A 22,248-nucleotide genomic window follows, 5' to 3' on the forward strand; every position below is an offset into this window, starting at 1 on the left:
CATCCTGCAGACGTTAATACACCTTCTTTCTTCTTCCTCTCTGTTCTTCCCCCTGTTGAACCTTACTCAGCTTACCTGACACGTTATGCCATGTCAGGCAACCTTTTGTTCGAATCTCCCGCTCTTCTTACTTCTGCATTGCCTTTATCAAGAGCCTAATCTAATTTTTCCATGAAATGCCACACATTCTGGTGGTAGTAGCTGTTGTAAAACATGGCTAAATAGAGTGCATAGAAATTTGCAGCATAGAAACATCATACATATACGACATGCACATATATATACGTGTTAAAATGTGAGTGTTTCTGCACACATGGATTACAAGTCCATAAGATTATGTGTGTGTATCCTCGTATTTAACGGCTTTTGCTTTAAGAACTGACTAAACAACGAGAACCCATATGCAAGCAAACCAAGCAACTTTGAAAACGATGGACCTGAACAAACCATTATGCAAAGTGAAGGAAAACGGAACTGCAATAATACCTGCTCCAAATCTGAAACCTCAAATACAGGAAGCTTCATTTCTGCTGCCGTTCTTAGAAACTTCCTTAAATTGTCTTCAGAAGGTGATGAACTGTGACAAAGGTCTTCGCTCTCCAAAACCTGCACACTAGACAGATCCTCGATCCTGTCATCTATCGTTCTGATGCATAGACATAAGGACGCGCTATTAAAATGCATCTTAACACCACACTCCCCAAAATCAGAAAACTAAGGACTCGCTCATTTAGTGTACGTCTATCTGTAAGCGCAGACCTTGGAAAAAATTCCTGGATTAAATTTATTGAGGACACTGCACAGCACGGTCCCGTCTCGCAAGCTAAGTCGCAAATCCTCGTCAGACGATTCAATCGGTATGTTAAGTGGTCCAATAATCCTCTGCAACCATGATACAGCGTGGTACCTTCTCAGCGCTGGACGACAGGGCAATAGTAGTATCAAAACAGTGGCGGAATGAGAAACAGCATCTTCTTTTTACAAGAGGAAGCGGCGACGGGAGAATGCTAGATCTTGGAGCGTGAGCGTAGAATTAACCACAATCGGTGCAACTATAGCATCCCGCTATCAAACCATATGGTTTTCTTCCTAACATCATTGAAAAGTGCACTACATTTTTTGGTTGCACAACTACTGGTACACGAGTTTGGAGTGAATAAAGAAGGTCCAGAACCAATTGACAATCTTAACCTGCTTGTTCAACGTTTGGTGAAGCCCAACCGGGATCATTCATCTTGATTCGTAGAGCGTCTTTCGGACCAATTTACTCTCACAAGTCTCATCAGGATGCCGAATCTTACAGTCGATAGCTGTACTGAGAACACTTTTCAGAGGATTCCAGTTCCGGTGTTTTGAAGCTCAATTCTCCGCGGGAAGCAAATGTGGCAGGATCTATTAATGGAAGGTGCAGCGCTGAGCAAGTAGAATGGCAAGCTTAAAGTTTCTGACTGTGCAACAGGAATGCTCCCTGAGGAAAGCTGAAAATCCAAAAACGAGTGAAGGGAGGGTAAAGGAAATAGAAAGAAAGGAAGAGAGGCAATGCCGGGGGGGGGAATGCAGTGGGAGGAACCGGGAGAGAATGCAAGGGAGAGGGACGGGGATTGGATGGAAGGAGGGGGAGGAAGAAGGAGATGATGCGGCCGGCAAGGCGGAGGCGGGGGGAGAAAGGGGGTGGGGTCTGAGAGGAAGAAAGATGAAGCTGGAGGGGATCAGGAAGGGATCGCCATAGCCAAAGCCATAGCCATAGCCAGCGAGCTCGAGCTTGCAATCGCCATAGCCAGCGAGCTCGAGCTCTCAGATTCAGAAGACGAAGAAGAAGACGATGATAGCAAGAAGCACAAAAAGACGCTAAACTTGGTGGTGAAAAAGACCCCCTTTGTCAGGCCTGCTACTTGGCCCTACATTGCCCCCCACATTTGGCGATTCGCCGCCAACTTTAGTGCCCCTGCCGCTACATTTAGCGGCGGCCCCGTCACCCATTTTGAACATCCCGCGTTCGCACGTGGCATCGCGCCAGCGTGTCACGGAGGGTTGCCACCGCGGCACGCCACCTATATCCGCGGGCCTGCCACGTGGACCGATTGGGCTTCTGCCACCTCGGATTGGCCGTCTGGCCGGCGCCCTTTTGTCTTCCCGTGTACATTCACTCAGCTCTTGCTGTCCTGACTTATAGACCCCTCATTAACAAATTAACAAATATTTGTATAATGGGTCAACGAATGCCCTCCCCTCCTAGGGTATGTGGAAAATTGGCTATCTTTTCCCCATCTCCGGGCCATATTTTTTATCTCTAATCTGGGGCCCTTTTTTGTTTGTAGTGTGCATGCAATCTCCCTGGGATCCTAAAAGTAAGCAAAGGTTTAAACACTAGTGGAGACAAATCGAGAATCTCCTTTACATGATTCTAAATCTTCGGACACCAGCAAGATTACGAGTCACCTGACCTTGTTGTTGGAAAGTAGGTTAGTGTCTATTTCGTTGTAAATTATTAATGGGCATTAAAGGATCGTATGACCTTAACTCCTCTTCCTTTCAGCCCTGGTGGTGGGTGTACGTGTTCGACCACCGCCATGGACCCTAGCCAATTACCCACAAGTCCAAGACAGCGTGCCCCACGATAGGACCATCAACAAGCAAGGGAGTGAGAGTGTGGTGAGCGGGGTGGTAGGAGGACCTTGTTGAGCAAGGTTGGTGTGTGTGTGTGGGGGGGGGGGGGGGCGGGGGGGGAGGGTGATACTTCCATTAAAGCATGGCCAGAGTGGTTTTGCTACCTTGTTGAACAACACACACACACACAACTTTTTTTTGTGTGTGAAAATACTATATGTGTGTGTGTGTGTGTGTGTGTGTGTGTGTGTAGTAGACATTAACAACACCCCTTTCCATAGTGAAAAGTATACAAATTTGGAGTAGGAAAGAGAAATGTTTACTAGATAAACATTGCAATAAGCATCCGCAAAAAATGAAGTAGTATCATTAAAGGATGAACAATTTTTTCCAAAATAGGAAATGTGAGCAGTAGAGCTTTGATAAGTCGATGGCAGCATCACTTTTATTGAAGAGGGGAGTCTGCCTACGTGCCACCATCCAATAAGAAAAAGGATAAGAACCATGTTTTAACTTTGTTGGGAAGACAGGTGTCATAGAAACCCCTCCCTTGTTATCAGGATCACAATAAAAAATAGTTGCACACGCTAAAGACTTATAAAGCAAATTTTTGACATTGCTCTTTTGAGCATAATAAATAGTTGGGGTGAAGATAGTAGATAAATGGTTATGTAGGTAGAAAAGATGAATGAATGTAGGTGTCAAAGGTGGAGAAGGGGAGAATTCAATAAATAGGGTAAATTTATGCAAAATTTTGGAAAGAAATTGTGAAAAAATTGCAAGGAAATTAATGTGAAGGATTATGCAACGAAATTTAAAGTGGAGAAAAAACATTTAAGGGGGAGAATAATGAAAAAGAAAGGAATTATAGCGTAAATGTAAGGGGGGAGACGAATTTAGAGGAGAAAAAAGAAGTAATAGATTAAGTTTTAGGAGCTAAAAGGAGGAGGGGGTAAAAAAGAAAGTACAAATTAAAAGGACAATAAGATAAAGGATTAAAGGAGGGGAAGGGGGGAAGTTTAGATTAAATAGGTTAGAGAGTAAAAAACCTTAAAATTTGAGCAATTAATCAAAAATAAAGAGGGAGGGGAGTTTCAAAAAAAACATACTGAGAGAAAGCGAAGGGGATTTTAAAGGGGGTAGGGTAGTAAAGAAAGTATAAATTGACAAGGGAATAAGATAAAAGATTAAAGAAGGGGAAGGGGAAAAGTCAGATTACACAAGCTAGGGAGTAATAAGTTTAAAAACCGTAAGATTTGAGCAATTAAAAAATAGAAAGGAACGGGGGATTTTATAAAACATAATGAAAGAAAAGGAATCGATGGAGGGGGTTTCAATGAACATAATGTAAGAAAGAATGGAAGTACATGAACCTGAGAGTCCATGTTCCAAATACCGAGGAATTTGAGAGAGTGGTGGTTGTGGATGCGAACAAGCTTGGCGTAGCAGTCGAGACAGGGAGGTAGAGCATGCATGCGAGAACGTCAGCCCCGATGGGAAGCTATCAGTGGGTTTGAAGAGGGTGCGGAAGATGAAATTGTAGCAGTACGTGCCGCCTGGTGCGGGAGTTCAGCGAGCGAAGGGGAGTTTGGAGGCAGCTGCTTGATTTGTAGTAATGAGGATTGCGGGGCACGACGATCGGTGTGTTGGGAAGGCGACGGGCAATCGTAGGGTAGAGGCTTAGAACAAAGGATTGAGAAGCATTACGAAAGTAGCACAGTGATAAGGCAGGTGAAGGGAGGCAAGAGCTGAGTGAATAGTAGGGGAGCGCAGAGAGTAAAGTGGCAGTAGCTAGGTGAGAGGAGGGGGCAATTTATAGGGGAGGGATTTCATAGGTTGGTGATAGGAAGGCAGAGGGTTGAGAGTCTCGGCGCGATGGAGGGCTAGAGGTCGGGTAAGTTTAAGAATAAGGGGTTTAGGACTAGTTAAGGAGGTTTTAGGGCGGGTTAGTGTATATAGGTTTTAAGAGGAAATAAGGGGAAATAGGGGGAATGTAGGTAGAATTAGTGGAAATAATAAAAATAGGGGAAATAAAAAACCAGAAATATAAGGGGGGAATAAGGGGGGATTTATGGGGAAATAGTGGAAATTAGGGGAAGATAGGGGAGAATAGGGGGAAATTAGGGGAAATTAGGGGAGGGAAGAATTACGTAAAATAGGAAAACTAGGGAAGGTTAGGGGAGATTAGGAAAAAAGGGGGGAAATTAGAAAACGTAGGGTAAAATAGGGAAAATTAGGGGAGATTTTGGGGGAAACTATATTTTTGGAAGGAATAAGGAAAAAAAAGAGGGAACGAAGGGAAAAATAGAAAAATTAGGGAAATAAGGGAAAAATAGGGGGGGAATTAGGGCAAAAAAGGGGGAAAGGATTAGGAAAAAATAGGGGAGATTAGGGGCAGGTAGGGAAAATTAGGGGAAGATAGGGGGGAATAGGGAAATTAGGGGGAATTAAGGGAAATAGGAGAATAATGAAAGAGAAAGGAATTAGAGTGTAAATGAGAGAGAGGAATTTAGAAAAAAGAAGGGGAAAAAAAGGAGGGGGGGGTAAGGAAAAAAGCGAAGGGGGGGGGTGGGAAAGGAAAAAACTAGGAAAAAATAGAGAGGGGGTAGGAGGAAGGAAAGGAAAGGAAGAGGGGGGGATTAATCATGGAAATAAATAGGGGGAAAGGGCTAAAAAGTAAATTGAATGTAAAGTGGGAAAAGGATAGTGTGTGTGTGTACCCACCTTTGCCCCAGTAGGATGCAACACACTAGGTGAGATAGTAGGTCATCGCCTAGTGTGATGACCTACTATCTACCCAAAGAGGTTAAGAAGTATTGAGAAGTGCAAAATTTAAGGGATGGGAAATATGTGCTTGAGTAAAGGTAGGTCAGAACTTAGTAGTGTGGAAGCAAATAGAATAAGTTGAGGTCTTAGTAGTAGTAATAACAAGCAAGGAGAGGAAAGTGGGCAATTCTAACAATTGTTCAGGTTTCAAGAGTCCTTTAAAAAGGTGAAAATTTAAAAGGTAAGTGGAAAAAATAATGTTGCTCATAAGAGCAATGAAAGGAGTCAAAAAGGCGAAGGCCATGGTGACTTAAATGTAATGTTAGGCAGGCGGGAGTAAGAGTCGGTGTGGGTTGTTGAGAGATATGGATTGGATTATGACATTCCCACGAATATTTCTGCAATGACAAGAAAAGTATTAGAAGAACGTTTATAGAAAAGAGGAAAACCAAGCTAGATCAGGGAGTCAAAAAGCCGAATAACAGCCTTGATGACTTAAAGGTCCTATGTGCAACCAACCAAAGTTGCAGGGGAAAGCGTGTGTGTGTAGTATACAATAACAACACCCCTTTTTGTAGTGAAGAGTAGACAAATTTAGAGTAGGAGATGAACAATTTTTTCCAAAACAGGAAATGTGAGCAGTAGAGCGATGGCAGCATCACTTTTATTGAAGAGGGGAGTCTGCCTACCTGCCACCATCCAATAGGAAAAATGATAAGAACCATGTTTTAACTTAGTTGCGAAGATAGGTGTCATAGACACCCCTCCCTTGTTATCGGGATCACAATAAAAAATAGTTGCACATGCTCAAGACTTATAAAGCAAATTTTTGACATTGCACTTTTGAGCATAATAAATAGTTGGGGTGAAGATAGTAGATCAATGGCTATGTATCTAGGTAGAAAAGATGAATGAATGTAGGTGTCAGAGGTGTAGAAGGGGAGAATTGAATAAATAGGGTAAATTTATGCAAAATTTTGGAAAGAAATTGTGAAAATTTTGGAAGGAAACTAATGTGAAGGATTATGCAACGAAATTTAAAGTTGAGGAAAAAACATTTAAGGGGGGAGAATAATGAAAAAGAAAGGAATTAGAGCGTAAATGTAAGGGGGGAGAGGAAGTTAGAGGAGAAAAAAGAAGAAGAAGTAATAGATTAAGTTTTAGGAGTTCAAAGGAGGAGAAAGTAAAAAAGAAAGTACAAATTAACAGGAGAATAAGATAAAGGATTAAAGGAGGGGAAGGGGGGAAGTTTAGATTAAATAGGTTAGAGAGTAAAAAACCTTAAAATTAGGAGGATAAGATAAAGGATTAAAGGAGGGGAAGGGGGGAAGTTTAGATTAAATAGGTTAGAGAGTAAAAAACCTTAAAATTTGAGCAATTGATCAAAAATAAAGAGGGAAGGGAGTTTCAAAGAAAACATACTGAGAGAAAGGGAAGGGGATTTTAAAGGGGGTAGGGTAGTAAAGAAAGTATAAATTGACAGGGGAATAAGATAAAAGATTAAAGAAGGGGAAGGGGGGAAGTTAGATTAAATAGGCTAGGGAGTAATAGGTTAAAAAACCGTAAGATTTGAGCAATTCAAAAATAAAAAGAAAGGAGGGATTTTATAAAACATAATGAAAGAAAAGGGATCGAGGGAGGGGGTTTCAATGAACACAATGTAGGAAAGAATGGAAGTACATGAACCTGAGAGTCCATGTTCCAAATACCGAGGAATTTGCGAGAGTGGTGCTTGTGGATGCGAACGAGCTTGGTGTAGCAATCGAGACGGGGAGGTAGAGCATGTGTGTGAGAATGTCAACCCTAATGGGAAGCTGTCAGTGGGTTTGAAGAGGTTGCAGAAGACGAAACTATAGCAGTACATGCGGCTTAGTGCGGGAGTTCAGCGCATGAAGGGGAGTTTGGAGGCAGCAGCCGCTTGATTTACAGTAATGAGGATTGCGGGGCAAGGGGATCGGTGTGTTCGAAAGGTGACAGGCAGTCGTAGGGTAGAGGCTCAGAGCAAAGGACTGAGAGGCGTTACGAAGGCAGCACAGTGCAGGTGAAGGGAGGTAGGAGCTGACTGAATAGTAAGGGACCGCAGAGAGTAAAGTGGGAGTAGCTAGGTGAGAGGAGGGGGTAATTTATAGGGGAGGGATTTCATAGGTCAGTGATAGGAACGCAGAGGGTCGAGGGTCGAGGAGATGGTGGAGGGCTAGAGGTTGGGTAAGTTTAAGGTCTAGTTAATAGAGATAAACATAATTAATTTTAGGGAGTTTATTTACAAGGGGTTTAGAACTAGTTAAGGAGGTTTTAAGAGGAAATAAGGGGAAATAGGGGGAACGTAGGTAGAAGTAGTGGAAATAAAAAAAATAGGGGAAATAGGGGGAATAAGGGGGGATTTAGGGGGAAATAGTGGAAATTAGGGGAAGATAGGGAAAGTTAGGGGAAGATAGGGGACAATAGGGGAAAATTAGCGAAAATTAGGGGGGGGGAAGTATTAGGGAAAATAAGGGAAACTAGGGAAGGTTAGGAAAAAAGGGGGGAAATTAGAGTACAATAGGGGAAATTAGGGGAAAATTTGGAGGAAAATAGATTTTTGGAAGGAATAAGGAAAAAAAAGGGGGAACAAAGGGAAAATAGGGAAATAAGGGAAAAATAGGAAATATTTGGGGGGAAAAAGGAGGGAATTAAGGCAAAAAAGGGGGAAAGAATTAGGAAAAATTAGGGGAGATTAGGGGAATGTAGGGAAAACTAGGGGAAGATAGGGGAGAATAGGGGAAATTAGGGGGAATTAAGGGAAATAGGAGAATAGTAGATAAATGGTTATATAGGTAGAAAAGATGAATGAATGTAGTTGTCAAAGGTGGAGAAGGGAAGAATTTAATAAATAGGGTAAATTTATGCAGAATTTTGGAAAGAAATTGTGAAAAAATTGCAAGGAAATTAATGTGAAGCATTATGCAACGAAATTTAAAGTGGAGGAAAAAATATTTAAGGGGGGAGAATAATGTAAAGGAAAGGAATTAGAGCGTAAATGTAAGGGGGGAGAGGAATTTAGAGGAGAAAAAAGAAGAAGAAGTAATAGATTAGGTTTTAGGAGTTCAAAGGAGGAGGGGGTAAAAAAGAAAGTATAATCTAACAAGAGAATAAGATAAAGGATTAAAGGAGGGAAAGGGGGGAAGTTTAGATTTAATAGGTTAGAAAGTAAAAAACCTTAAAATTTGAGTAATTAATCAAAAATAAAGAGGGAGGGGAGTTTCAAAGAAAACATACTGAGAGAAAGGGAAGGGGATTTTAAAGGGGGTAGGGTAGTAAAGAAAGTATAAATTGATAGGGGAATAAGATAAAAGATTAAAGAAGGGGAAGGGGGGAAGTTAGATTAAATAGGCTAGGGAGTAATAGGTTAAAAAACCATAAGATTTGATTGATTAAAAAATAAAAAGGAAGGGGGGATATTATAAAACATAATGAAAGAAAAGGAATCGAGGGAGGGGGTTTCAATGAACATAATGTAAGAAAGAATGGAAGTACATGAACCTGAGAGTCCATGTTCCAAATACCGAGGAATATGAGAGAGTGGTGGCTGTGTATGCGAACAAGCTTGGCATAGCAGTCAAGGTAGAGCGTGCATGCGAGAATGTCAGCCCCGATGGGAAGCTGTCAGTGGATTTGAAGAGGGTGCGGAAGATGAAACTGTGGCAGTACGTGCGTCCCGGTGCGAGAGTTTAGTGCATGAATGGGAGTCTGGAGGCAGCCGCTTGATTTGCAGGAATGAGGACTCCGAGGCACGGTAGTCGGTGTGTTGGGAAGGCGACGGGCACTCATAGGGTAGAGGCTTAGAGCAGAGGACTGAGAGGAGGTACGAAGGCAGCAGCACAGTGATAAGGCAGGTGAAGGGAGGCAAGAGTTGAGTGCATAGTAGGGGACCGCAGAGAGTAAAGTGGGAGTAGCTAGGTGAGAGGAGGGGGTAATTTATAGGGGAGGGATTTCAGAGGTCAGTGATAGGAAGGTAGAGGGTCGAGGGTCGAGGAGATGGAGGGCTAGAGGTCGGGTAAGTTTAAGGTCTAGTTAATAGAGATAAACATAATTAATTTTAGGGAGTTTATTTACAAGGGGTTTAGGACTAGTTAAGGAGGTTTTAGGGTGGGTTAGTGTATATAGGTTTTAAGAGGAAATAAGGGGAAATAGGAGGAACGTAGGTAGAAGTAGTGGAAATAATAAAAATAGGGGAAATAAAAAACCAGAAAAAATGGGGGGGAAAAAGGGGGATTTAGGGAGAAATACTGGAAATTATGGGAAGATAGGGAAAGTTAAGGGAAGATAGGGAAGAATAGGGGGAAATTAAAGAAAATTAGGGGGGGGGGAAGTATTAGGGAAAATAAGGGAAACTAGGGAAGGTTAGGGGAGGTTAGGAAAAAAGGGGGGAAATTAAAAAATGTAGGGTAAAATAGGGGAAATTAGGGGAGAATTTGCGGGAAAATAGATTTTTGGAAGGAATAAGGAAAAAAAAGGGGGAACAAAGGGAAAATAGGGAAATAAGGGAAAAATAGGAAATATTTGGGGGGAAAAAAGGAGGGAATTAGGGCAAAAAAGGGGAAAAGAATTAGGAAAAAATAGGGGAGATTAGGGGAAGGTAGGGAAAATTAGGGGAAGATAGGGGAGAATAGGGGAAATTAGGGGGAATTAAGGGAAATAGAAGAATAATGAAAGAGAAAGGACTTAGAGTGTAAATGGGAGAGAGCAATTTAGAAAAAAGAAGGGAAAAAAAGCGGGGGGGGGGGGGGGGGTAAAGGAAAAAAGGCAGGGGGTGGGAAAGGAAAAAATAGAGAGGGCGTAGGGGAAGGAAGGGAAAGGAAGAGGGGGGGATTAATCATGGAAATAAATAGGGGGAGAGGGCTTAAAAGTAAATTGAATGTAAAGTGGGAAAGGGATAGTAAGTGTGTGTGTGTGTGTGTGTGTGTGTGTGTGTGTGTACCCACCTTTGCCCCAGTAGGATACAACACACTAGGTGAGCTAGTAAGTCATCACCTAGTGTGATGACCTACTGTCTACCTGAAGATGTTAAGCAGTGTTGAGAAGTGCAAAATTTAAGGGATGGGAAATATGTGGTTGAGTAAGGTAGGTCAGAACTTAGTAGTGTGGAAGCAAATAGAATAAGTTGAGGTCTTAGTAGTAGTAATAACAAGCAAGGAGAGGAAAGTGGGCAATTCTAACAATTGTTCACGTTTCAAGAGTCCTTTAAAAAGGTGAAAATTTAAAAGGTAAGTGGAAAAAATAATGTTGCTCATAAGAGCAATGAAAGGAGTCAAAAAGGCGAAGGCCATGATGACTTGAACATAATGTTAGGGAGGTGGAAGTAAGAGTCAGTGTGGGTTGTTGAGAGATATGGATTGCATTGTGATGTCCCATGAATACTTCTGCAAGGACAAGAAAAGGATTAGAAGAACGTTTATAGAAAAGAGGAAAACCAAGTTAGATCAGGGAGTCAAAAAGCCAAATAACAGCCTTGATGACTTGAAGGTCATATGTGCAACCAACCAAAGTTGCAGGGGAAAGCGTGTGTGTGTAGTAGACATTAACAACACCCCTTTCTGTAGTGAAGAGTAGACAAATTTGGAGTAGGAAAGAGACATGTTAAATAGATAAACTTTGCACTAAACATCGGCAAAAAATGAAGTAGTATCATTAAAGGATGAACAATTTTTGCCAAAACAATAAATGTGAGTGGTAGAGCTTTGATAAGTCGATGGCATCATCACTTTTATTGAAGAGGGGAGTCTGCCTAGCTGCCACCATCTAATAAGAAAAATGATAAGAACCATGTTTTAACTTAGTTGGGAAGATAGGTGTCATAGACACCCCTCCCTGGTTATCGGGATCATAATAAAAAATAGTTGCACATGCTAAAGACTTATAAAGTAAATTTTTGACATTGCTCTTTTGAGCATAATAAATAGTTGGGGTGAAGATAGTAGATAAATGGTTATGTAGGTAGAAAAGATGAATGAATGTAGTTGTGAAAGGTGGAGAAGGGGAGAATTTAATAAGTAGGGTAAATTTATGCAAAATTTTGGAAAGAAATTGTGAAAAAATTGCAAGGAAATTAATGTGAAGGATTATGCAACGAAATTTTAAGTGGAGGAAAAAACATTTAAGGGGGGAGAATAATGTAAAAGAAAGGAATTAGAGCATAAATGTAAGGGGGGAGAGGAATTTAGAGGAGAAAAAAGAAGAAGAAGTAATAGATTATGTTTTAGGAGTTCAAAGGAGGAGGGGGGCAAAAGGAAAGTACAAATTAACAAGAGAATAAGATAAAGGATTAAAGGAGGGGAAGGGGGGAAGTTTAGATTTAATAGGTTAGACCTTAAATTTGAGCAATTAATCAAAAATAAAGAGGGAGGGGAGTTTCAAAGAAAACATATTGAGAGAAAGGGAAGGGGATTTTAAAGGGGGCAAGGTAGTAAAATTGATAGGGGAATAAGATAAAAGATTAAAGAAGGGGAAGGGGGGAAGTTAGATTAAATAGGCTAGGGAGTAATAGGTTAAAAAACCGTAAGATTTGAGTGATTCAAAAATAAAAAGGAAGGGGGGATTTTATAAAACATAATGAAAGAAAAGGAATCGAGGGAGGGGGTTTCAATGAACATAATGTAAGAAAGAATGGAAGTACATCAACCTGAGAGTCCCTGTTCCAAATATCGAGGAATTTGAGAGAGTGGTGGCTGTGGATGCGAACAAGCTTGGCGTAGAAGTTGAGGTAGAGCGTGCATGTGAGAATGTCAGCCCCAATGGGAAGCTGTCAGTGGATTCGAAGAGGGTGCAAAAGATGAAACTGTGGCAGTAGGTGTGGCCCGGTGCGGGAGTTTAGCACGTGAATGGGAGTCTAGAGGCAGCCGCTTGATTTACAGGAATGAGGACTGCGAGCCATGGCGATCGATGTGTTGGGAAGGCGATGGGCAGTCATAGGGTAGAGGCTCAGAGTAGAGGACTGAGAGGAGGTATGAAGGCAGCAACATAGTGATAAGGCAGGTGAAGGGAGGCAAGAATTGAGTGAATGTGATAGGAAGGCAGAGGGTCGGGGGTTGAGGAGATGGAGGGCTAGAGGTCGAGTAAGTTTAAGGTCTAGCTAATAGAGATAAACATAATTAGTTTTAGGGAGTTTATTTACAAGAGGTTTAGGACTAGTTAGGGGGGTTTTAGGGTGGGTTAGTGTATATAGGTTTTAAGAGGAAATAAGGGGAAATAGGAGGAACGTAGGTAGAAGTAGTGGAAATAATAAAAATAGGGGAAATAAAAAACCAGAAAAAATAGGGGGGGAAAAAGGGGGATTTAGGGGGGAATACTAGAAATTAGGGGAAGATAGGGAAAGTTAGGGGAAGATAGGGAAGAATAGGGGGAAATTAAGGAAAATTAGGGGGGGGGGAAATATTAGGGAAAATAAGGGAAACTAGGGAAGGTTAGGGGAGGTTAGGAAAAAAGATGGGAAATTAAAAAATGTAGGGAAAATAGGGGAAATTAAGGGAAAATTTGCGGGAAAATAGATTTTTGGAAGGAATAAGGAAAAAAAAGGGGGAACAAAGGGAAAATAGGGAAATAAGGGAAAAATAGGAAATATTTGGGGGAAAAAAGGAGGGAATTAGGGCAAAAAGGGGGGAAAGAATTAGGAAAAAATAGGGGAGATTAGGGAAAGGTATGGAAAATTAGGGAAAGATAAGGGAGAATAGGGGGAATTAGGGGGAATTAAGGGAATTAGAAGAATAATGAAAGAGAAAGGACTTAGAGTGTAAATGAGAGAGAGCAATTTAGAAAAAAGAAGGGAAAAAAAAGTGGGGGGGGCGGGGGGTAAGGAAAAAAGGGGGGGGTGGGGAAGGAAAAAACTAGAAAAAATAAAGAGGGGGTAGGGGGAAGGAAGGGAAAGGAAGAGGGGGGGATTAATCATGGAAATAAATAGGGGGAAAGGGCTTAAAAGTAAATTGAATGTAAAGTGGGAAAGGGATAGTAAGTGTGTGTGTGTGTGTTTGTGTGTGTGTGTGTACCCACCTTTGCCCCAGTAGGATACAACACACTAGGTGAGCTAGTAAGTCACCACCTAGAGTGATGACCTACTGTCTAACTGAAGATGTTAAGCAGTATTAAGAAGTGCAAAATTTAAGGGATGGGAAATATGTGCTTGAGTAAGGTAGGTCAGAACTAAGTAGTGTGGAAGCAAATAGAATAAGTTGAGGTCTTAGTAGTACTAATAACAAGCAAGAAGAGGAAACTGGGCAATTCTAACAATTGTTCGGGTTTCAAGAGTTCTTTAAAAAGGTGAAAATTTAAAAGGTAAGTGGAAAAAATAATGTTGCTCATAAGAGCAATGAAAGGAGTCAAAAAGGCGAAGGCCATGATGACTTGAATGTAATGTTAGGGAGGTGGAAGTAAGAGTCGGTGTGGGTTGTTGAGAGATATGGATTGCATTGTGACGTCCCATGAATATTTTTGCAAGGACAAGAAAAGGATTAGAAGAACGTTTATAGAAAATTGGAAAACCAAGTTAGATCAGGGAGTCAAAAAGCCAAATAACAGCCTTGATGACTTAAAGGTCCTATGTGCAACCAACCAAAGTTGTAGGGGAAAGCGTGTGTGTGTAGTAGACATTAACAACACCCCTTTTTATAGTGAAGAGTAGACAAATTTGGAGTAGGAAAGAGACATGTTAAATAGATAAACTTTGGAATAAACATCCGAAAAAAATGAAGTAGTATCATTAAAGGATGAACAATTTTTGCCAAAACAGTAAAAGTGAGTGGTAGAGCTTTGATAAGTCGATGGCAGCATCACTTTTATTGAAGAGGGGAGTTTGCCTAGCTGCCACCATCCAATAAGAAAAATGATAAGAACCATGTTTTAACTTAGTTGGGAAGATAGGTGTCATAGACACCCCTCCCTTGTTATCGGGATCATAATAAAAAATAGTTGCACACACTAAAGACTTATAAAGCAAAATTTTGAAATTGCTCTTTTGAGCGTAATAAATAGTTGGGGTGAAGATAGTAGATAAATGGTTATATAGGTAGAAAAGATGAATGAATGTAGTTGTAAAAGGTGGAGAAGGGGAGAATTTAATAAGTAGGGTAAATTTACGCAAAATTTTGGAAAGAAATTGTGAAAAAATTGCAAGGAAATTAATGTGAAGGATTATGCAACGAAATTTTAAGTGGAGGAAAAAACATTTAAGGGGGGAGAATAATGTAAAAGAAAGGAATTAGAGCATAAATGTAAGGGGGGAGAGGAATTTAGACGAGAAAAAAGAAGAAGAAGTAATAGATTATATTTTAGGAGTTCAAAGGAGGAGGGGGTAAAAAAGAATGTACAAATTAACAAGAGAATAAGATAAAGGATTAAACGAGGGGAAGGCGGGAAGTTTAGATTTAATAGGTTAGAGAGTAAAAAACCTTAAAATTAATCAAAAATAAAGAGGGAGGGGAGTTTCAAAGAAAACATACTGAGAGAAAGGGAAGGGGATTTTAAAGGGGGTAGGGTGGTAAAGAAAGTATAAATTGATAGGGGAATAAGATAAAAGGTTAAAGAAGGGGAAGGGGGGAAGTTAGATTAAACAGGCTAGGGAGTAATAGGTTTAAAACCCGTAAGATTTGAGTGATTAAAAATAAAAAGGAAGGGGGGATTTTATAAAACATAATGAAAGAAAAGGAATCAAGGGAGGGGGTTTCAATGAACATAATGTAAGAAAGAATGGAAGTACATGAACCCGAGAGTCCATGTTCCAAATACCGAGGAACTTGAGAGAGTGGTGGCTGTGGATGTGAAAGAGCTTGGTGTAGCAGACAAGGTAGAGTGTGCATGCGAGAATGTCAGCCCTGATGGCAAGCTGTTAGTGGATGTGAACGAGCTTGGCGTAGCAGACAAGGTAGAGCGTGCATGCGAGAGTAGTAGGGGACTGCAGAGAGTAAAGTGGGAGTAGCTAGGTGAGAGGAGGGGGTAATTTATAGGGGAGAGATTTCATAGGTTGGTGATAGGAAGGCAAAGGGTTGGGAGTCGAGATGGAGGGCTAGAGGCAGGTAAGTTTAAGGTCTAGTTAATAGAGATAAACATAATTAATTTTACGGAGTTTATTTACAAGGGGTTTAGGACTATTAAGGAGGTTTTAGGGTGGGTTAGTGTATATAGGTTTTAAGAGGAAATAAGGGGAAATAGGGGGAACATAGGTAGAAGTAGTGGAAATAATAAAAATAGGGGAAATAAAAAATCAGAAAAAATAGGGGGGGAAAAAGGGGGAATAAGGGGGGATTTAGGGGGAAATAGTGGAAATTAGGGGAAGATAGGGAAAGTTAGGGGAAGATAGGGGAGAATAGGGGGAAATTAGGGAAAATTAGGGGGTGAAAGAATTAGGGAAAATAGTGGAAACTAGGGAAGGTTAGGGGAGATTAGGAAAAAAGGGGGGAAATTAGAAAGCGTAGGGTAAAATAGGGAAAATTAGGGGAAAATTTGGGGGAAAATAGATTTATGGAAGGAATAAGGAAAAAAAAGGGGGAACGAAGGGAAAATTAGAAAAATTAGGGAAATAAGGGAAAAATGGGAAATATTTGGGGGAAAAAAGGGGGGAATTAGGGCAAAAAAGGGGAAAACAATTAGGAAAAAATAGGGGAGATTAGGGAAAGGTAGGGAAAATTAGGGGAAGATAGGGGAGAATAGGGGAAATTAGGGGGAATTAAGGGAAATAGGAGAATAATGAAAGAGAAAGGACTTAGAGTGTAAATGAGAGAGAGGAATTTAGAAAAAAGAATGGGAAAAAAAGAGGGGGTGGGGTAAGGAAAAAAGGGGGGGGGGGAAGGGAAAAACTAGGAAAAAATAGAGAGGGCATAGGGGGAAGGAAGGGAAAGGAAGAGGGGGGGATTAATCATGGAAATAAATAGGGGGAAAGGGCTAAAAAGTAAATTGAATGCAAAGTTGGAAAGCAATAGTAAGTGTGTGTGTGTGTGTGTGTGTACCCACCTTTGCCCCAATAGGATGCAACACACTAGGTGAGACCGTAGGTTATCACCTAGTGTGAGACCGTAGGTTATCACCTAGTGTGATGACCTACTATCTACTCGAAGAGGTTAATAAGTATTGAGAAGTGCAAAATTTAAGGGATGGGATATATGTGCTTGAGTAAAGGTAGGTCAGAACTTATTAGTGTGGAAGCAAATATGTGGAAGCAAATAGGATAAGTTGAGGTCTTAGTAGTAGTAATAACAAGCAAGGAGAGGAAAGTGGGCAATTCTAACAATCGATCGAGTTTCATCTTTCCTTTAAAAAGGTGAAAATTTAAAAGGTAAGTGGAAAAAATAATGTTGCTCATAAGATCAATGAAAGGAGTCAAAAAGGCAAAGGGCATGATGATTAAATGTAATGTTAGGGAGGCGAGAGTAAGAGTCGGTGTGGGTTGTTGAGAGATATTGATTGGATTGTGATGTTCCATGCATATTTCTGCAAAGGACAAGAAAAGGATTAGGAGAACGTTTATAGAAAAGAGGAAAACCAAGTTAGATCAGGGAGTCAAAAAGCCAAATAATGGCCTTGATGACTTAAAGGTCCTATGTGCAACCGACCAAAGTTGCAGGGGAAAGCGTGTGTGTGTAGTAGACATTAACAACACTGCTTTCCGTAGTGAAGAGTAGATAAATTTGGAGTAGGAAAGAGAAATGTTTAATAGATAAACTTTGCAATAAACATCTGCAAAAAATGAAGTAGTATCATTAAAGGATGAATTTTTTTTTTCAAAACAGGGAATGTGAGTGGTAGAGCTTTGATAAGTGGATGGTAGCATCACTTTTATTGAAGAGGGGAGTCTACCTACCTGCCACCATCCAATAAGAAAAATGATAAGAACCATGTTTTAACTTAGTTGGGAAGATAGGTGTCATAGACACCCCTCCCTTGTTATCGGGATCATAATAAAAGATAGTTGCACATGCTCAAGACTGATAAAGCAAATTTTTAACATTGCACTTTTGAGTGTAATAAATAGTTGGGGTGAAGATAGTAGATAAATGGTTATGTAGGTAGATAAGATGAATGAATGTAGGTGTAAGAGGTGGAGAAGGGGAGAATTTAATAAATAGGGTAAATTTATGCAAATTTTTGGAAAGAAATTGTGAAAAAATTGGAAGGAAACTAATGTGAAGGATTATGCAACGAAATTGACAGTGGAGGAAAAAACATTAAAGGGGGGAGAATAATGAAAAAGAAAGGAATTAGAGCATAAATGTAAGGGGGGAGAGGAAGTTCGAGGAGAAAAAAGAAGAAGTAATAGATTAAGTTTTAGGAGTTCAAAGGAGGAGGGGGTAAAAAAGAAAGTACAAATTAACAGGAGAATAAGATAAAGGATTAAAGGAGGGGAAGGGGGGAAGTTTAGATTAAATAGGTTAGAGAGTAAAAAACCTTAAAATTTGAGCAATTAATCAAAAATAAAGAGGGAGGGGAGTTCCAAAGAAAACATACTGAGAGAAAGGGAAGGGGATTTTAAAGGGGGTAGGGTAGTAAAGAAAGTATAATTTCACAAGGGAATAAGATAAAAGATTAAAGAAGGGGAAGGGGGGAAGTTAAAGAGGCTAGGGAGTAATAGGTTAAAAAACCGTAAGATTTGAACAATTAAAAAATAAAAAGGAAGGGGGGATTTTATAAAACATAATGAAAGAAAAGGAATCAAGGGAGGGGGTTTCAATGAACATAATGTAAGAACGAATGGAAGTACATGAACCTGAGAGTCCATGTTCCAAATACCAAAGAATTTGAGAGAGTGGTGGCTGTGGATGCGACGAGCTTGGTTTAGTAGTCGAGACAAGGAGGTAGAGCATGCATGCGAGAATGTCAGCCCCGATGGGAAGATGTCAGTGGGTTTGAAGAGGGTGCGAAAGACGAAACTATAGCAGTACCTGCGGCCTAGTGCGGGAGTTCAGCATGTGAAGCTGAGTCTGGAGGCAACAGTCGCTTGATTTGCAATAATGAGGACTGTGGGGCATGACGACCGGTGTGTTGGGAAGGTGACAGGCAGTCGTAGGGTAAAGGCTCAAAGCAGAGGACTGAGACGAGGTATGAAGGTAGCACAGTGATAAGGCAGGTGAAGGGAGGTAGGAGCTGAGTGAATAGTAGGGGAGTGCAGAGAATAAAGCGGGAGTAGCTAGGTGAGAGGAGGGGGTAATTTATAGGGGAGGGATTTCATAGGTCGGTGATAGGAAGGGAGAGGGTCGGGGGTCTAGGAGATGGAGGGCTAGAGGTCGAGTAAGTTTAAGGTCTAGTTAATAGAGATAAACATAATTAATTTTACGGAGTTTATTTATAGGGGGTTTAGGACTAGTTAAGGAGGTTTTAGTGGTTTTAGGGTGGGTTAGTGTATATAGGTTTTAAGAGGAAAGAAGGGGAAATAGGGGGAACGTAGGTAGAAGTAGTGGTAATAATAAAAATAGGGGAAATAAAAACCGAAAAAAATAGGGGGGAAAAAAGAGGGAATAAGGGGGGATTTAGGGAAAAATAGTGGAAATTAGTGGAAGATAGGGAAAGTTAGGGGAACATAGGGGAGAATAGTGGGAAAGTAGGGAAAATTAGTGGGGGGGGGAGTATTAGGGAAAATAAGGGAAACTAGGGAAGGTTAGGGGAGATTAGGAAAAAAGGGGGGAAATTAGAAAACGTAGGGTAAAATAGGAAAAATTAGGGGAAAATTTGGGGGAAAATAGACTTTTGGAAGGAATAGGGAAGAAAAGGGGGAACAAAGGGAAAAATATAAAATTTAGGGAAATAAGGGAAAAATGGGAAATATTGGGGGGAAAAAAGGGGGGAATTAGAGCAAAAAAGGGGAAAAGAATTAGGAAAAAATAGGGTAGATTAGGGGAAGGCAGGGAAAATTAGGGGAAGATAGGGGAGAATAGGGGAAATTAGGGGGAATTAAGGAAAATAAGAGAATAATGAAAGAGAAAGGACTTAGAGTGTAAATGAGAGAGAGGAATTTAGAAGAAAGTGAGAGTGCTCTTAACGGAAGCAAGAACGGAAGAGGGAGAGAGAGAAACAGAGAGCCACGCAAGTTTTGGTAGGTGCAAAACACCCTTATCTTCTTTTACATTCATTGATATACGTGTTTGAGTATTGTACATAACCGGGGTAAAGGCATAGTGACCTTTAACCTCCACAACCTCCCACTTGAAGGACAATGTGCCTTTAAGGGAAAACAACCAGTGAGCATACTATTGAATGCCCATCAATACACGACAATACTCAAACTGCTGACTAGGTAGACTCTTTGTCAGCATATCTGCAAGGTTATCATCTATATGAACCTTGACAAGCTCTATGTGCTTGTCCTCTAGTACCTCCTTGATGAAATGGTACCTGACCTCAATGTGTTTGGTCCTTGCATGAAAGACCGGATTCCGTGCTAGCTGAATAGCACTCATGGAATCACTATGTAATGTCGGTACACCTATATGAATCCCCAAATCTCCCACTAGCTGATCATGCCATATAGCCTCCTTGCAACCCTTTATGGCTACAACATACTCAGCCTCTATGGTAGACAAAGCAACGCACTTCTGTGCACGAGACATCCATGACACTACACCACCTGTAAAGGTGAACACATAACCAAAAATGGATCTCCTACTATCCACATGCCCTGATAGTCTGAATCTGTGTACCCAAGTACACCCATGTCTCCTCTACCAAAGCAAATGCACATCTCCTTAGTACCCTTCATGTACCTCATGATGCACTTAACTGCCTCCCAATGCCTCTTTCTTGGATTAGCCATATACTGGCTAACAACTCCCACTGCAAATGCAATGTCTAGTCTAGTAACTATCATAGCATACATAAGACTCCCAACCATTGATTCATAAGGAACCTTAGCCATCATGGCCCTCTCCTCATCTGATTTGGGACTATCTGTATGAATCAGTTTCACATATGGAGGCAATGGAGTACTCACTGCCTTTCTCCCCTCCATATTGAAATGCTGCAATACTTTTGTAACATACTCCTTCTATGAAAGCCAAAGGAGTTTCCTACTCCGATCACGCATGATGCACATACCAAGAATATGACCTGCAAGTCCTAAATCCTTCATATCAAAGGCCTCATGTAACTTGGCCTTTAATGCAACTAGCTCATAAGTATTCTTGCTAGCCAATAGCATATCATCCACAGATAGTGCCAGAATTATTAGGCTATTATCCTTAGCTCTTTTAGTGTAGAGGCAGTGATCAATTTCACTCCTTCTACAACCCTGGGACCGAATGAAAGCATCAAACTTCTAATACCATTCTCTAGGCGCTTACTTAAGACCATGGAGACTCTTCTTCAGCTTGTAAACTAAATGCTCTTTGCCCTTTTCTTCAAAGCCTTCCGGCTGCACCATGTAAATTTCCTCATGCAGATCCCCATGCAAGAAAGCCGTCTTGACATCCATCTACATAAGCTCCATATCTTCTGCTACCACTAGTCCAAGCATGCATCTAAGTGTGGTCATCTTCACAACCGGAGAGATTATCTCATCAAACTCTACACCCTTCTCTTACTTGAACCCTGTAGCAACCAAACGGGCCTTGTACCTAGGCACATCATCACATGTGACCTTCATTTTGTAGACCCATTTACATGGCAATGCTTTCTTTCCATGTAGCATACTCCCACTTGCATTGATCCTCGCGCATCATACCCTCTCTGTAGCAAGAAGGCTCCCCACAATCAGTAAGCTTCACATAGTCTACCCTTGGAACAAACCTATCATGCGGTCTAGACACTCTAGATGATCTTCTTAAGGGCATTTCAGCTTGATGTCCCACTTGCATATCAGCCACATTTGGCTCATCATTTCCACCAATAGATGATCCATCATCTACCCTTGATTGTAAACATGTGGGAGTACTTGGTGGTACCATTTCTTGCACATTTGGTGCATGGACAGCTTGCTGTCTATCAACATATGCAGGTGGATTCACATCCTGGAAAGTGATTCTTCTCATTTCCACATCCCTCATGGGTGCCTTATGCATCTTCCTCTCATTGAAGACTACGTCATGGCTGCGTATGATCTTCTTTGCTTCTGGATCCCAGAGACAATAGCCCATCTCTCCACTTTTGCCATAACCCAGAAAGATGCATTTCCTAGACTTAGGATCTAGCTTCTTTCGAAGCTCTTTTGGCAAATGTGCATATGCCTCACCCCCAAATATATGCAAATGAGAGTAAGAGGGCTTCTTGCCACTCCATGCCTCTTTAGGAATACCACCATCCAAACTCTTACTAGGTGATCTATTGATCACATGCACTGCAGTCTTCATTGCCTCAACCCTAAAACCACCAGAAAGACTTGCATTGGAAAGCATGCATTGCAACCTTTCTTGAAGGGTACGATTCCTCTTTTCTCTGCAACTGTATTTTGCTCTAGAGTAAAAGGGGATGTGAGCTCCCTCTTAATCCCATGTGTATCACAGAAATGCTGAAAGTCATGAGAGAGATACTCTCCACCACCGTAGGCATTTAAGCGTTCTACCTGACTGATTCTCAACCAAGGCCAGCCATTTCTAAAATACCTAGAACACATCACTCTTCCGAGCTAGCTATAGCATAAGCCCACACTTTCCTAGTTGCATCATCAATGAATGTCACATAGTATTTAGCCCTGCCTAATGATTGTGTAGGCATGGGACCACATACGTTTGAATGCACCAAATCAAGCTTTTCAAACTCTTTCTTTCCCCTTCTTTTATGGGCTGATTTAGTCTTCTTCCCATAGAGATAGTGCTCACAAAATTCAAAATCAGAGAAACTCAAAAGCAGTACATAACCCATACAGCATAAGAGTTTCATTCCATTCTGGCTCATGTGCCCTAACTTGCAATGCCACAAAGAAGTACTTGG

At 41.0% G+C, this 22,248-nt stretch overlaps 1 protein-coding gene across 2 annotated transcripts in view; it reads right to left on the reverse strand.

Annotated features, from left to right (window-relative positions):
• Nucleotides 1-1,815, reverse strand: part of LOC147881621 (kinesin-like protein KIN-14C) — a 28,872-nt gene extending 27,057 nt beyond the window's left edge. The window contains exons 1-3 of one of the 2 annotated variants that reach the window (XM_087401742.1): nt 1,192-1,815; nt 760-882; nt 487-606 (exon numbers count right to left, since the gene is read on the reverse strand). In XM_087401742.1, coding sequence (XP_087257868.1) covers nt 487-606; nt 760-882; nt 1,192-1,230 — 282 coding nt within the window. In that variant the 5' untranslated portion in view covers nt 1,231-1,815. Of the gene's footprint in view, nt 1-486; nt 607-759; nt 918-1,191 lie in introns of both variants that reach the window. The other variant, XM_087401741.1, reaches the window with a different exon arrangement.
• Between the last annotated feature and the right edge of the window lie 20,433 nt (nt 1,816-22,248).

Source organism: Dipteris shenzhenensis, chromosome 30 (assembly GCF_047967505.1).
Source record: "Dipteris shenzhenensis isolate YYH24624 ecotype China chromosome 30, Dip_SZ_1.0, whole genome shotgun sequence".
NCBI classification, from domain to species: domain Eukaryota; kingdom Viridiplantae; phylum Streptophyta; class Polypodiopsida; order Gleicheniales; family Dipteridaceae; genus Dipteris; species Dipteris shenzhenensis.